Raw genomic sequence first — 17,633 nt, 5'->3', positions numbered from 1 at the left:
GTCCCTCTCAGATTTTGGAAGGCACTTCAGATTCTTAAACCTTGTCAAGTGCTGTAGCTATCTTTAGAAATCTCGTATTGGTTCCTTCTTTGAGTTTTGTCAAATCTGCAGTGAAAAATGTTCTTAAATTGAACAACATGTGCTGGATCGTCATCTGAGACTGTCCTAACATGAAATACATGGCAGAATGCGGGTAAAACCACAGAGCAGGAGACATACAATTCTCCCCCAAGGAGTTCAGTCACAAATTTAATTAACATATTTTTTAACGAGCGTCATCAGCATAGAAGCATGTCCTTTGGAATGTTGGCTGAAGCATGAAGGGACATATGACTGTTTAGCCAGGATTGGTTACAGGCATTATCTTTGATGTAAGAACTAGGGTACCACTTGATCTGGGGTAAATAAACTGATCTCTCGGGACTGGAGGCAACCTGAATATTTTGTGATTTTTTTGTGTAAGGGATCATTTGTCACTAACTACAGCTTACCTGGGTAGCAAGATAGACTGGAGAGTCGAAGAGAACTGTCTGTGACTCCATGGTAAGACTGTTATAGTGATCCAGGAGTTCACATTGTTACTGGCTTGGTGAAATCTAATTATGGTACATACCACCAGTTTGGGTTGTCTGGCATGTTTTTGACAGTCTGCCCTGAGGTAGGCACTCACTGTCATAAGCCATTTCAGACAATTGCCTAGTCTTGGCAGGATTCACATGCCTCAGGGTCAGTTGGGTTTATAGTGCATAACCCCAGAGCTGTTAAAAGTATAGATTTGATAGTGAGGGTTTTTAAGGGTTAAAGGTTAGTCCCAATGAGTGAATCACAGTCATATGAGGGTCTTGATACAAAAGCCATGGAGCATTTGTGCTTGCACAGAGGACTATCCTTTAAAAGGCAAACCCCACATCAGGAACTGAGAGATTTGCTCATAAGCTTTGACCAAACATCCAAAAGCCCTGCAGCCCCAGACACTGGAAGGAAACTGGCCAGACTGGAACACCTGGAAGCCTAGAAAGAATGTGAACATGAAATAATGATGGCAGAGCTGTGGATCTGGGAACTGTGGCTGAGGAGAAAGCCAACCAATGACACATGGAACATATGGCAGCAGTCAAAGCCAAGGCTGAAATGAAGAAGAAAGCCCACAACACCAAAGATGCATGGAACAATTAGTGGCTGAGATAGAGTGACTAGATATCCCGATTTTATAGGGACAGTCCTGATTTTGGGGTCTTTTTCTTATATAGGCTCCTATTACCCCCCAACCCCTGTCCCGATTTTTCACATTTGCTGTCTGGTCACCCTAGGCTGAGGAGAGAACTCACGCATTGCAGCTCAAATACTGGAGCAGCAAAAGCAGCAGCCTCAACCAGTGAGTCCATCCCCACCCAGCACCAGGGAGTGGGAGAAAGCTTGCCCCATTTATCAAGAGACTGACTGTATTGTAAGAGACCTTTGAGAGACCATGTGGGGGCCACAAGATTCCAGAGGATAAGTGCATGCCAATCCTTCTGACCAGATTAACTGGGAAGGCAAGACAAGTTTTTAATTATATGGAGGAGAGTGATGCTAAGGTGTATAAGACAGTTAAAGGAAATGTATTGAAAAGGTTTAAGATTACCCGAGTCCTATTGATTGAAATATAAAAATTTTAAGATGTTTGACAAAATCAGTCATGCTGAATATGTGCATAAGATGTATAATTTTATGAGTAAATGACTAATGGAGTGAGGCTGAAGGTAACTATGAAAAACTGTTTGATACGAAGGTGCAAGAACAATTGCTGTGGATAGTCACTGATGAGCTACAAGTGGCCATCTGTGACAAAAAACTTTCCACGGTTTTGGAGGCAGCAGAAATTGTTGATGAATATAAACGGAGACAGCATGACAGTAGTATCTAGCTCTTCTATAGTGCTTTTCATCCATCAATCTCAAAGTGCTTTACAAAGGTGGCCAGATTCATTATCCCCGTTTTACAGATGGGGAAACAGGCACCAGGAGGAAAGTGACTTGCCTAAGGTCACCCAGCAAAGTAGTGGCAGAGCCAGGAATTGAACCCAAATCTCCTGAGTCATAGCCTGGTGCCTATCTACTTTTCCCCTCACCTCCTTTTCTATGCACTCCCTATCCGTGGCCCCACAAAGTCACGGGACCTCCTGGTCAACCTCCTCCTGGCCCTGGCTAAAATGGCCATCTGTCAAACCAGGGAGAGAAGATTGGCCGATGGAGACTCCTGTGACTGTGGGGCCTGTTTCCGATCCTCTGTCCGTTCACGTATCTGGGCAGAGTTCCTTTGGGCGGCATCCACTGGCTCCCTTGACGCCTTCGAGGAGCAGTGGGTGCTGTCTGGGGTTCTCTGCTCGGTGTCCCCATCAGGTTCCCTTCTTTTGACCCTCTGACCGCACTCCTGTCCCTGTTATTTCATTAGTTGTCCCCCGAAATCAGTTGGTTTTCAGGTCCTGTAGATCCTCCCCTTAGGCTGCGGGGGGATCCTTTAGCAGTGGGCGGGCGGAAGCCAATAGGTATTAGGCAACACTGCCTTAAAGAAGGCGAACCTACCCAGCAAAACAAACCAGGGCTCTTATTGTGCAATTGATATAGCACTGGCGCAGCAGTTCACACACGTGCTATCTGTTGCAGAATTGGGTCCTAAGTGCCTACTCTCCTTATACCTAATGGACCCAATTCACCACTGTGTTAGACCATTTTTATGCTGGTATAACTCCATCTAACTGGCATAAAAGTGGAGAAAAGTTTTGGTGAATCAGGCCCAATCTATCCAATTTGCTATGCAGAGGAGTGAGAGAGAGGAGTAGGAAGCCTTACAGATCACACAATCTCCATTATGATGACAAAAAATTCTTAAACTGCTTGAAGTCAAGATGAAAAATTAATTAAAAAAATGGACCCTTCTCAATAACATGTTGCCAGGGCTGGCGTTAGACTTGCTGGCACCTGGGGCCAAAGCCAAAGCCTGAGCCCCACTGCCCGGGGCCAAAGCCCAAGGGCTTCTGACCTGGTTGCCAGGGCTCAGGTTACAGGCCCCTTGCCTGGGGCTGAAGCCCTTGGGCTTCAGCTCCCCCCCCGCTCCGCCCAGGGCAGTGGGGCTTGGGCTTTGGTGCCCCTCTGGCCCAGGGTAGCAGGGCTCAGGCTTCATTCCCCCCTCCTGGGGTCATGTAGTAATTTTTGTTGTCAAAAGGGGGTCACAGTGCAATGAAGTTTGAGAACCCCTGACACATAAATAAACTGGGTGCCATCTGCTGGTGCTTAAGAGTGTTCAAATGCCACATAGTTTATGATGGGCAACCAACAAACAAAAGCTTTTAAAATGCTTGTATTTTGAGTGAAGGTAAATTGTGGTAACTGTTCGGTTATTTACCTCCTTAAAAGCAATAATGTTAATAAGTTGAGCGACTTCAAGTTAAGATGAACTTGGTGCTGAATTGCGTGACTGGGAATCAGATCTGGGTCTATTCTTAGCTCTTCTCCAGTGTGACCGTAGGTGCTTCGTATCTCTGAGTGGGAGTTTCACAATTTGTAAAATGGGAATAATGCACACCTATCGGACAATGGTGGGGTGAGGGCTAAACTCAATGTTTTACAACACTCAGATTCCAAGTAATGTAATAAAATAGAAATCACCTAGGTAAAGTGAGCGATGGCCAATGAATTCATGCCAGTCTGTCTGTCTGTCACTATCAATGACAAGACCTCCTCTCTATTAAAGACTACACTGGTACAAGCTGACTCAGTCACTGATGATCAGTGGTATATTCTTCTCCCATTTGCCATTAAAAGGACAGCAGACATATAAGCAAACAATATCAGTGAATGATTTGTTTATTTCTTAAAATACAGCTGCATATTTTAGACTTGTTCAAGTAATTAGCAATTTAACAGTTTGTGGAATAAGAATTTTTTTCCTTGTATTTTTCTCCTCCAGAATTACACCTCTTCAATTCCAGTTCCAAACTGCTATGTCAGGGATGGTCTAGAATAGATAATACTTAGTCTTGCATCAGTGCAGGGGACTGGATTAGATGACCTACTGAGGTCCCTTCCAGTCCTATATTTCTACAATTCTATGTCTTTCACCTGTGGTACAGCTCCTTCTTCCTCCCAAGGCTCAAGGCATCCCAGGTGGGCAACACTGTCAGGTTACAAAATCTGTCGTCCAGGCATTGAGGGGGGCAGTCAAATGTGTATCTTCAGGAAGGCCATTTTTCTCTTGTGTGATTACCTTTTCTTGTCCACGGGCCTCACATAGCTATGACTAGCCTTGGTTAGGAGGGCAGAAACAAAGCACTCTAACACAAGCTAATCCTCTTTGGACAGGAGCACAGCACCTGCATGGAACTCCTGATCCAAACCCATGATTACTAAGGAGAAAAAAAATCTTTTGCTTAGAAGTCTGGATAATCAGCAGCTTCTGGCTATGGTCCAGCATAAGAAGAAAAATGTCAACAGAGAGTGCCTTTACATCTCATTGGCAATTCTTAAAAAGTGCCCAATCTTAGCACAGCAAAAGCTCCCACTAAATTCATGTTTAATTTTAGTTTACAACCACTTCATCTCTTGAGGCCACTAGAAGTCCTGGAAGATCCTGATGTAAGAATAGCTACAAAATACTGACACACAATTAGATTTTTTTTTAAAGCACCATTGCCTATAATGAGGTTCCTGAAACTAGTGATCTTTGAATATGCCCACATTTCTACATTCTCCCAAAAGGTTTGAATAAACAGCAGGTAGTACATTTAAAAAGAAAGTGAATAGCTGGTAGGAAAATATGGCAGGACTGCCCCACCCATAATCATATCATCCTCAGGAAGCAAATTGGACAAAAATAGTGTCATATTTAAACTAAGTGAAATCAGCATCAGGTTTTTTTTAATAGAATTAAAAATGCTGGGCTATTGTCAATTATTTATTTAGCTGCGTTGTATTTATGTCACAGTACATTTATTGTATTTCAGACAATAAAATACATATGAGAAAATCATAGTACCACATTATGTACAAATGATAGCATGTTTATGTTTAGAGAATTCAGAGATTAGATGGGAAAAACTCGATGGATAGTTGGCTCAAAAGTAGACATCTGCACAAGACCTAAGGCATGACAGCAACAGAGCTAACTAGTACTAGAATTAACTAAAAACTAGCAACTACTAATCTGTAATCATTATACCATAAGGATAACAAACTTCTACAGTAGCTATGGAATTAATTTGTTAATAATCCTTAACGTTAGAAATAAACCTATTCTTTGAGATACAAGAAGAATGTATGTTTTTCTTCATGTCAAATATTTGTACACACAGATTTAATCTACAATATACGCCCACACATTCTATGTGCACTACCCTTTATGTAATAGGGAAATCCATATGACAAATTGTAGGCCTGTGAGAAATTAATTTATGGTACATGATTGGTTGCCACACCTGTGCACTGTCCACTAATCTATATCTGGTTGGACCATTTTGAGCATTCTACACACATGTGGTAAAATCATTTCAACTGTTGTGCTTCAAATAGCTGACAAAAAAATGAATTTATATGAGAAATATTTGTTTTGTCCCCTCCCCCCCCCCCGTTTGGAATGTCCTCCAAAACTACAGAGGCCCCAGGCCCAGGATGAGCAATATTTTCTTCTCGGTCAATGACTGGTTTAAGGTTTGATATATAGTACTGCAAAGGGCTAGAAATGGGACCATTACACAACTGAAAAGGGAAATACTAGGTTTCCCAATAGAGACACAGCACTCATTTTTGCTCTGGAAGATCTAAGAATGAGACTTTAAAGCTGTGAACAGTTTTGTGTCTAGAAAAGACATGAGTGAACTTAAAGGTATTTTTAAAGATTTCTGAAATGTATTAGCTATAATTTTCCTCTTCCTTTGAGCCACCTGACTTTACAGGCAGATAGATACTTTAAAAAACACATTTTTTGTATTTAAAGCTATCTTAAATACTTCTAAAATACTTTTTCTGTAAAAGAAGTGGCATACATAGAATGTGTGTATATGTGGCATAAAGGTTTATCCACACTTGGTTGGGATGACTTTTTAGGGTATGTCTATGCTGCAATTAAAAGCCCACAGCTGGCCCATGCCAGTTGATGTGGGCTTGCGAGGCTCGGGCTAAGGGCTGTTTAATAGCAGTGTAGACGTTCGGGCTTGGGCTTGAGCCTGTAAGGTGGGAGGGCCCCAGAGCTTGGGCTGCAGCCTGTGTCCACATGTCTACAGCACAGTTAAACAACCCTTAGCCCAAGCTCGAGTCAGCTGGCACAGGCCAGCCGCAGGTGTCTAATCGCAGTATAGACATACTCTTAGGCTCACTCACATCTTTACTACTTTAGATTTCCTCTAGCTCCTTCACCACATAAAGGTGGCATCTGTTTCTGTACACATTTCCTTTACTATTAGACTTCATAACTGTCTACCTTAGACTTTTGTAAAGTGCCCATCACTGTGGTACTGGGAATTAAATAATTCAAAATTTGCCTCAGAACACAAACACATACTCTTATAAACATTAAATTAGTAATGAAAAAAGAAGTATCAGAGGTACAAAATTAAATGGGATTGGAAATTCTGAGTGAAGTCAGGGTAATGTGTTTGTAATTAAATCCTTCCCACCACCAATTTTAAAATCTGTATTCAATTTGACATCATTTTTTTGATGGTACAATAGCAATACTGAAATGATTTTTATTATATTCAATGTATAGTATTTTATAAAAACATATCTTGTCTTCTTATCACTTTTCATTCAGTTCCAGTCAAGGACAAAGTCATCTGGGCCATCTAAAATACAAACAGCCTGTGATGGACTAAGCAAGACACAAGTATCAACATGTAAACAATTTCAAATAATAAAAATCCCTGTGAAAAGACATAGCAAACAAACTGCTCCTGTGGCCATACAAAATGAATAAAAGTGTATTTAAAATTCCAAAGAGTATTTAGGGTAAATTTTTCAAAAATGCTTAGGAGCTTAAGGCCTGGTCTATAGAAGAAAATTAGGTTGGTTTAACTAAGTTGGTCAGGGGTATGAAAAATCCACCCCACTGAGTGGCGTTGTTAAGCCGACCTAAATCCCCGTGTAGACGGTGCTAGGTTGACTTCTTTCACCGACCTACCTATCACCTCTCTGTCAATGGGAGAATCCCTCTCGTTGGCAAAGGTAGTATCTACACTGTAGCGCTACAGTGGCACAGCTGTACCATTGTAGCGTTTTAAATGTAGACAAGCCCTTAGTCTCTTTTTCAAAAGGGTTTTGGACCCAGAATTTCAAAGGTACTTAGGTGCTTAAAGAAGCAGATAGGATTTAGAAATCCCACTAGTGCAGTGGTTCTCAACTGTGTTACCTGGGCCGCAGGTTGAAAACCACAGCACGTTCCCCTCTAACCCTCTCCTCCCCCCCCCCCACAGACCCTATACCCAACACTGCCCACTCAGAGACCCCTCCACAGAGTTGGGCCCAGAGCAGAGCTCTGGGTGGGGGACTGGGCGGCCTTTAGCACACAGCTGGGCCGTTTCCTTAAAATACAACCTACAGTATTTACAGACTAGAGTGGATTAATGTAAGATTCCTTGTGGCAGTTTTTACTGACATCTATGGTATAATCATTAGTCTGACTATGAGTTTAATATTTTTATTCATCCTTCAGTGATGACATTATATAGAGAGGTTTTCATAAAAGAAGATGACTAGGCCACATGTAATCAGAAAAGCATCTAATGGCTGATTAGCAATTACCTTGATTCTCTCAAACTGTTCTAAATAAACTGTAGTATATTTGGAGAAAGGAAAGGAGAAGCATAAGTCTCTCCAATACCAACAAGCATTATATGACTAATGTAAAAGTCATGTTAGGTGATCAGTTTTATGTAATTATTGCCTGGATTTTAGTGACAGTCTACGGGACTTAAATATAAATATTATTATTAATAACAACAACAACAACAACAGCGGATTCAGGATGTTCTATAACTTCCCAAAGATTTTTCAAACATCCATAGGAAAATGTTGCTCTCATTGTTATCGTACTTACTGGATATTATCATTTCTTTTGCTTTAAAACAGACCAATTGAAAGTCTCTGGGTCAAGATAAAAGGGGGAAAAAACAGGGGTGATGTCCCGGTAGGGTGGGGGTCTACCATAGACCATCAAATCAGGAGGAGGTGGCCGAGACATTTCTAGAACAAGTAACAGAAATATCCAAAACACAAGACCTGGTTGTAATGGAGGATTTTGACTAACCAGAGTTCTGTTGGAAAACATACAGCAATACACAAATTTCTTGGCATGTGCTGAGGACGTCATATTTTAGAAGAAGGAGGAAGTAACTGGGGGGCAGCCATTTTAGAGTTGATTCTGACTAACAGAGGAATTGGTTGAGAATCTGATGGTTGAAGGCCATTTGGCTGAAAGTGGTCATAAAACAATAGATGTTATTATTCTAAAGAAATGAAGGAATGAGAGCAGTAGAATAAATACAATGAACTTAAAAAAAACAGTCTTTAACAAATTCAGAGAACTGGTAGGTAAGATCCCATGGGAAGAAAATCTAAGGAGAAAAGGAGTTCAGGCAGCTTCTCAAGAGACATTATTAAAGGAACAACAGCAAACTACCCCAAAGCAAAGGAAAGATGGGAAGAAGAGGTCAATATAGCTCTATCAGGAGCTCTTTAATGACCTGAAAATGAAAAAGGAATCCTATAAAAATTGAAGACATGGACAAATTGCTAAAGATGATGACAAAAGAACAGAAAGGCTAAGGTACAAAATGAGTTACACCTGGCAAGGGACATAAAAGGCAATATGAAGAGGTTCTATAAATACATAAGGAGCAAAAAAGACAAAGGAAAGTGAAGAACCACTATTTAGTGGAAGGAGAGCTAATAACAGACAAATCCAAGGAGGTTGAGGTGTTTAATGGCTATTTTGCTTCAGTGTTTACTAAAAAGATTAATTGTGACCAGACACCTAACACAATTAATAACAACAAAGGGGAAGGAACACAAGCCAGAACAGGGAAAGAACACATTAGAGAATATTTTAATAAGTTAGTTGTATTCAAGTCATCAAGGTCTGACCAAATTAACACGAGGAAATTTAAGGAACTAGCTGAAGCAATCTCAGAACCAATTATCTTCAAGATCTCATGGAGGAAGGATGAGGTCCCAGAGGACTGGAGAAGGGCAAACATAGTAGCTATCTTTAAAAAGGGGAACAAAGAGATGCTAGGGAATAATAGACTAGTCAGGCCATGTCTACATTATGGGGACTATAGTGGCATAGCTAGGCCAGCATAATCCTGTAGGTAGAGGGAGCATACAGCAATAGAAGGGGGTTCTCTGCCACGGTAGGTAAAGCCACCTCCCCAGGCGATAGTAGCAAGGTCAACGGAACCATTCTTCCATTGACCTTGCTGTGTTTACACTGCGGGTTAGGTCAGCACAGCTTCAGTGCTCAAGGGTATGGATTTTTCACACCTCCTGATGCCGTAGGTATCTCAATCCAAATATTAAGTGCAGACAAGGCGTAAGACTAACTTCCATACCTGGGACGATACCGGGACAAATTATCAATCAATCAATTTGTAAGCACCTAGAGAATAATAGGGTGAAAAGCAACAGCCAACATGGATTTGTCAAGAGGAAATCATGCCAAATCACCTTAATTTCCTTCTTTGCCAGAGTTACTGGCCTAGTGGACGCAGCGGAGCAGTAGACGTGATTTATCTTGAATTTAGTAAGTCTTCTAACACAGTGCCACATGATGTTCTCAACTACGGAAATGTGGTCTAGATGAAATTACTATATAGTGAGCGCACAACTGTTTGGAAAATTCAAAGAGTAACTATCAATGGTTCGCTGTCAAACTGGGATGATGTATCTAGTGGGATCCACAGGCATCTGTCCTGTGTTTGGTATTATTCAATACTTTCATTAAAAATAACATGGATAATGGAGTGGAGATTATGCTTCTAAAATCTGTGGATGACACCAAGCAAGGAGGGGTTGCTAGCACTTTGAAGGACAGGATTAGAATTGAAATCAACCTTGATAAATTGGAGAATTGGTCTGAAATCAACAAGACGACATTCAATGAAGACAAGTGCAAAGTACTACACTCCGGAAGGAAAAAATCAAACGAACAAATACAAAACAGGGAATAACTGACTAGGTGGTAGTACTGCTGAACAGGATCTGGGGGGCATAGTGGAGCACAAACTGAACAGGAGACAGCAATGTGATGCGGTTGCGGAAAAGGTTAGTATCATTCTGGAATGCATTAACAGGAGTGTCGCATGTAAGACAAAGGAGGTAATTCTCCTCCCCTCGGTACTGGGGAGGCCTCAGCTGGAGTTCGTTGTCCAGTTTCAGGTGCTGCACTTTAGGAAATATGTCCAGAGGAGAGCAACAAAATGATAAAAGATTTAGAAAACCTGAGCTATGAGGCATAAAAAAACTGGGTATGTTTAATCTTGAGAAAAGACGACAGAGCAGGGACCTGATAACAGTCTTCAAATATATTAAGGGCTGTTATAAAGAGGATGGTGATCAATTGTTCTCCACGTTCACTGAAGGTAAAGCAAGAAATAATGGGCTTAATCTGCAGCAAGGGAGATTTAGGTTAGCTATTATGAAAACCTTTCTAATGATAAGGATAGTTAAATACTGGAATAGTTTACCAAGGCAGGCTGTGAAATCCCCATCATTGGAGGTTTTTAAGAACAGGTTAGACAAACACCTGTCAGGGATGGTCTAGGTATACTTGATCCTGCCTCAGCTTCAGGAGGATTGACTAGATGACCTCTTGAGGTTCCTTCCAGACCTACATTTCCATGATTCTATGGCTATACCATTACTGCTTAAAGGAGAAACTGTATTTCCTCAGGGATTAGATGAATAAAGGTATGATGATATTAAGAGTATCAACAGGATCTTTAGCTTTATTTAGCTTAGCAAAAAAATGAAGAGGTAACTTGATCACAGTTTATAAATAAATACATGGAGAGATTACATAGATGGTAGGGGGCTTTTTATTCTAGCAGAAAAAGGTTTAACAAGTTCTAGCTGAAACTAGACAAATTCAGACTGGGAAAAAAGCACACATTTTTAACAATGAGGATAATTAATCAGTAGAGCAATTTACCTAGGAACATGGTGAATTCTTCATCTCTTGAAGTCTTTAAATCAAGACTGGACATCATTTTTAAAAATAAAATAAAATGTCCTATCTCAGCCAGAAATTATGCTTTTAATGCAGAATGAAATTTTATGGTCTATGTTATGAACGGGTTAGACTAAATGATCATAATGGTCACTTCTGGCCTTAAAAATCTATGTATCATTAATCCAGTTAACTATCTGTCATCCAATCCTTACCCAGGCAAAACTTCTCTTGGCTTCAGCACCAGAGTAAATACTATAGAATCTGGTCCCTGCTTTGGGAGCTTAGGTTAACTAAACATTTATTTTTATCATCATCTGCAAAACAGATCCTGGATATAAAAACTATCTGCAAAATTATACTTAAAACAAGAAACACATATCAGATGCAGTGGCTTTGCTAGTAAAAGCAGTGTTGATGATGATAGTAAGAAAATACTGGCATCAAAGGAGATAAGAACAAGATAGGTAAAAAGCTAACAGAAATTAAAGAGAAAATAATCTGGGTCCAGAGCTTTCCATACAAATGATTAACATTAAGACCCTGGTCTTGCAATTGACTCCGTGCAGGTGCAAGGGTCTGCCCATAGGGTATCCCACTGACTTCATTGGAAGTCTGACCCTGCAAAGTCTACTTCTGGATTGGGGCCTAAAATAATACATGGAAGCTGTGGCAGTAGCTAAATATACATATGACAAAAATACAAAACTGTCAGAACTGTAAGCAAGATATTTTCATGCTGCTTCATAGAATTTGGGAAGATACCAGTGATAAACAATTTGGAAAAAATATTGTTCTTATTTCAATGCTAGATAGGGATTGAAAACAGGACAGAACCTTGAGCTATGCATTCTCGGTCTCCGAATCAATGGCTGTTTATCAAGAGTCAGGTCAAGGACTGCTGTGTTTAATATGGTCAGTGACTAAATTATTAATTCTTATAAGACCTAAAACATAGGAAGGGAACTCCTTTGCTTGATGGATGGAAAACTTCTCAACAAAATTTGTGATATGGATCATCAAGGAATATCCAAGTAACTGCAACAGCCTCTTCATTAACGCAAAGGGAGATTACTATACATCTTAATGTACTGAAAATGTTCCAATACAAAAATAAAGACAGAGTGGTTCCAAAATATATAAATGGAAAAGAATGATTATCAGTTAGTTTAATAAACATCCTCTTGAGCCAATGTAATCCAAAGATTATGAGAAAGCTAAGGAAAATATCAAGCAGTTGAAGATGACATGGATGAAGACAATTTTCAGATAAGTTATTGGGCTACAGACCATCAATGAGATAACCAGTTTTTAACTCTTCACCCATTTTCTATATGACCACAGTGTTGTTGACACTTAAGGCATTTTTGCTTCTGGATACAATTTGTATGCTTCATTTTTTAATGAAGAATTTTTATGGTTACTACTTAATGTTTTTCCCTGAAGGCAGCAATTAAGTAAAGTACCCCCAACTGTTTTACACTGACTGGGTAGGCAAGTGGAAAATTTAAGAAAATATGTTTATGTGAATTCCAAAACAAACATTTTCTTCCATAAATTGAAAAAAAAAAAAAAAAGCTTCAGGATAGTACTTGCAATATCAGTTAACCAGTATACAACCTTATGGTGTTGGTAACACTTATGTGCTCCGTCATTATATATTTATTTAGTAATTACTGGTATTGCTCTATCCAAAATTAATTCATTTGGTTGTTAAAAGAAATATTTACGTAACACTGATGTCCTTGGGTGGGTCTCTGGATCTTCATGCATCAGCCTCTACTGCCTGGTCTAAAAAAACCTCAGCTGTCTTAGCCAGAGCCAGTCCTATGTGTTTTGTCACCTAGGATGGAAAATGCTTTTGGTCCTCCCTCCCTGCCCCAAAGACACAAGCAAAAATCAAAATAAAAACAACAAACAAACTTGTCAAGCAAAAAACAAAAAATGGGGATTTGGTGCTGTCTAATGTGATGATTTGGCGTCCTGCATGTAGTTGCGCAGGGCCACCACCCAAGGGGGACAGAGTGCCACACTGAGCATGCATGGCTTACATTTCCATCACTGAAACTGTGCTGTAAAATAAAATAAAATATATCTGCATTTGCAGAGACAAAGTTCCGTCCTTCTCAGGTATGGCTGGGGAACGATAGGCAGATACTGCACCTTGCTGCAATGTGGGATTCCCCAAGGCAGTAGAGGCCACGCTGGTGGTCATTACTCACCGAGAAGGATCACAGGCAGGAAGCGCAGGGTTTGAAGTCTGGATTCCTGGGCATGGTCCAGTACCCGAATAGGGAAACCTCCCTACCCCCTTGTACCCTAAAGAGACTACATCTAAACACTAAGAGATATATAAAACGCTAAACTATAAAAACCTGTTAAAACTATTTACAAAGCTAAATCTACTTCTTTTTATTATGGAGGACGAAGCTAAAGCTACAGACACTGGAGGTTCTGACCGGGACCATGTGGTTGTTAGAAGGAAATGGAAGGATGGTTGGTCCACCCTGCCCTCTATCCCCTCGGATGGAGGCAAGAGGTGAACCAGGGTGCAAGCCCAGACCAACAGACACTACTTTCAAATTCTCTGGCTCTGGGCACATGGTGCATGTGTGTAACCCTACAGAGGAATACGATAGAGGTACCATCACTTGAAGAACTCTAATTCTGAAGTTAATAAGGGCCTGGATGAGAATTTTAGTTGTCTAGACAGAAAGAAATGGATGATCTCAGAAATACTTAGGAAGCAGACATGATAAGATTTGGAAATAGCCTGCATATGCAGAGTTGTTGTCCTCCTAAGCGGCAAGGAAGTGCTGTTGGCACTTATAAGTCAGCAATGCATTCCAGCAGGGAAGTAAGTACCAGTATTTCACTGGTAAGTGAAGTTTAAAAAAAGTGATGTCATGTTCCAACTTTTTCAGCGGGCTACAGTAAGAAGAGTATGGCATAACCAACAGTAGCCTCCTAATTCAAGAACTGACACAGCATATGTACTGTACACTGTCCTTAATGAGGGCACACTATGTTCTCGTCTGCAATGTAAAACTATATTGGAAAGATCTACTTACATTATATGAGTGCTCTAGCACTGTTAAAACTTGATTTGGACTTTCCTGTGTAAATGGGATTGTGTGTTTTTTTAACCATAATTGGATAGTGCCAAGCAGTAACCAGGTCCCCCAACACTGATTTTACAGTACTTAGTGAAACCATTCTGCAAATAAAGTTAGCTCAATCTTAGTGTGGAAAGGACATAATGGGCTGAGCACCCACAGCTTGGGTGAAATCATTGGAAGCTGCAGTTGCTCAGCCACTCTGTAAAGCCCCTTGAATCCTGGCTTTTGTAGGTAAAGATGCTATCTGTGTGAGGAATATTATCCTCTCATTCAAACTCATTGTAGACCTTCTGCAATCATTGTAGTTCTATTATTTACCGGGGAGCAAGCTGGAACCTTCTCCTCTGGCCTCGATGTCTCCTCTGGTCTCGATGTCCTCTACCTGGAGTGTGGAAGGGGAAATAAAATATTTTCCTCTTAACATTCAAGCAGGAAAATAACTTACTGATGATAGTATTTAAGAAATAACCCATTGAGGTCCATTTTGAAAAAAGAACATTTTCCCCTCTGTTGCTGCCACAACCCCTCACTATTTCTTATTCTACCTCCATTTCAAAATAATTCAGTTGGTATTCAATGAAGGCCAACATTTTTTAAATTTAGGTGGCTAAAGTTAATGGTGGACTTGCTCTTCTTAAAGACACTATGCCAGCTATCTGCATAAATCTTCACTTTTAATACTAATACAACCAATTACTTGGAACTGTAGATGGACATACAGTACGGTCCGCAGACTAGGTTGTACCAGTTAAGGAAAGGACAATGTGATACTTAGGACTTATCTACAGTTTTTGTATTCCTTTAATCTACATCTCAATTTTATCCTAAATGTGAGTAATACTGACATAATAAGCACCTTTATATCCGTACAACTGCACCCACTGTAGGGGACTGTACTACTTAAACTATATAGGCTTCTGTAGGCAAAACAGTATAAAAACTGTGTGAAGACCAGCCCTTACTTCAGTAATGAAGTACAATCAGATCTCGTTGTCACTACAGTTCAAACTGTGTTAGCCGGAAGAATGTTTAAACAATTCTTGTGAGCAAGACATTACCATGGTGGTGGCCTTGGCTAATGTTGACAAAATTTAACTACGTCATAAAACATTTTACAAAATCATGCTATAAACTAAGGACCTGCAGTACAGCTGTTGCATGTTCTGGAATGTGATTTGTTGAGATTGCACAGGTGAGTGTCTTAACTACCAGGCTATAGACTCATTCTCACTCTCTTTCCCTGGCCCAATAACGATCCACTGCGTTCATAGTGGCAATTCAGCCATTCACCTAGGATGTGGCAGACCCAAGTTCAAGTCCCTGCTCCAAAGACTACTTAATTATTTATAAAAAGTGGAACAACTTCAAGAGAATGAGAAAGGTCCATGCTAGAATATCCCATAACCTAGTGGCTAGCACACTCTCCTACAATGAGGAAAGACCCAAGTTCAAATTCCTTCTCCACAGCAGGCAAAGGGGGGAACTGTACCTGGGTCTCCCACATCCCAGGTGAGTGCTGGTTAATAACCACTGGGCTAAAGCTTACGAGGGAAGTGGGCACTTCCTCATTTTGTGATCCTTGGCTTGCTTTTGTCAAAATGTCTGACAGTCACAGCAAAATTTTTCAACATTAACAAAAAGTTTTGATGTTTTTGGTTAGGTCAAAACTATTTGATGAACTTGACACAAATTTGCAAAGAATTCCTTTGGTTGACCTGAAACTGCATTTTTCAGTGAATAAACTATTGAGGTGAAAAATGTTGTCCAGCTCTACTCTCAATTCCCTTTCCCACATCTTTGGCTCACTGAGGCAATGGCCTTTTCTATTTCTTTAGACAAGCTTCCCAATACCAGTGCAAGAGTCACTATACATAATAAAATTGTACAGTCAGGGCGAGACACAAATAAGACAGAAAACTGTAGTGAATGCATAAAAGGTCAGACTGTGTATAACCCTTGTATGAATAAAAGGAAGCTACTGAAGACTGTATATGCTGTTACGAAAGAGTTGAGTAATGGACAGATAAGTTTGATTTAGATTTTGTTAATTGTGTTTTGCACAGGGATAGAATTAAGGTTGTTTGAATAGTGGTTTGCATGCTGATCAATGAGAATTTTTCTGTTTATTAGTAGGCTGTGGTCCAAGAGTACTGAGGTTAGTGACAGAATTGTTCATGTATCCTTCGCTTGTGATTTCTATAGTTCTCAATGTTTTGTTTATTTTTAGTGATGTGTGGAAAGGTACAGTGTGTCCTGTTTTGAATCACATTTGCAATCTTAACAATTAATGAAGTTTTGTTTGGAAACATGCCATGTGGCTCTGTCTACATGAAACTAGAAACTCTGGTACCTAAAATGGTTTTATACATAGTTTAAAACTGGTTTAGGCTAACTTAGTTGAATGGGGTCAAACTATCTTTAAAGCAAATTTAGCAACAGCTTCAGTTTTAAACTGTGTGTTTTTAAACAGTAAACTCAACAACAACAAAACAATACAGGTAGCACAATTCCCAACCCAGAGTAGATGGAGACCATATCTAGGGTGCCCAAGATTTGTTCAACTAAATACTGCTTTGTGTACACCTTGGGAGCCTGCAGCTCACACCAAATATGTGAAAAACAGAGTAGCCTGTGGCTGACTTTAGTATGGAGGTGTGATCCACTGAGACTATTACTACCATCATGCAACATTCTCTCTTAAACTGAATGATTGCCCTGAGATCAGGATGGTGCATTGCTTGCTGGGACCCATAGTCTCCGTTAGCTACATCTCTAAATTAAAGAGGAGGGCAGTTAGCTACCTTCAGTTCAGGACTCTATGGGTATGCTTACACAGCAATTAGACACCAGCTGCTGGCCCGTGCCCGCTGACTCGGGCTTGTGACATAGGCGCCGACTCCGTGGGTGCTCTGGGGCTGGAGCACCCACGGGGAAAAATTAGTGGGTGCTCTGCACCCACCGGCAGCCAAGCTCCCCTCCCCGCCTCCGCCTCCTCCCCTGAGTGCGCCGCGTCCCCACCTACCTCCCAGTGCTTGCCGCCGCAAAACAACTGTTTCGTGGCGTAACAATCTCTGGGAGGGAGGAGGAGGAGCGGGAACGTGGTGCGCTCATGGGAGGAGGCGGGGAAGAGGCGGGGCTGGGGTGGGGATTTGGAGAAGGGGTTGGAATAGGGGCAAGGAGGTGGCAGAGTTGGGGCGGGGACTTTGGGGAAGGGGTTGGAATGGGGGCGGGGCAGGGGTGGAGTCGGGGTGACACTGGGGACAGAGGGGGGTCAAGCACCCACCAACGCCAGCAGAACTCGGTACCTCTGACTCATGG

General features: G+C 40.9%; 1 protein-coding gene across 19 annotated transcripts in view; it reads right to left on the bottom strand.

Annotated features, from left to right (window-relative positions):
- Positions 1–4,921: 4,921 nt before the first annotated feature.
- FAM120B (family with sequence similarity 120 member B) overlaps positions 4,922–17,633 on the bottom strand; it is a 112,259-nt gene continuing 99,547 nt past the window's right edge. For 6 of the 19 annotated variants that reach the window (XR_010600160.1, XM_065590477.1, XM_042848319.2 and 3 more), the window contains 2 exons: positions 14,634–14,697; positions 4,922–6,817 (listed from right to left, as the gene is read on the bottom strand). Coding sequence is in view for 17 of the 19 variants with exons in the window: in XM_042848320.2 (XP_042704254.2) it covers positions 6,783–6,817; positions 14,634–14,697 (99 nt within the window). In the remaining 2 variants the exon portion in view is untranslated. Of the gene's footprint in view, positions 6,834–14,633; positions 14,698–17,633 lie in introns of those variants that run through there. The other 13 variants (XM_042848318.2, XM_042848326.2, XM_065590472.1 and 10 more) reach the window with 7 other exon arrangements.

The sequence above is a fragment of the Chrysemys picta genome, chromosome 3, assembly GCF_011386835.1.
Source record: "Chrysemys picta bellii isolate R12L10 chromosome 3, ASM1138683v2, whole genome shotgun sequence".
Lineage (NCBI taxonomy): Eukaryota > Metazoa > Chordata > Testudines > Emydidae > Chrysemys > Chrysemys picta.
Note: the sequence above shows the minus strand (reverse complement) of the source record. Positions and strands in the feature narration are given on the sequence as shown.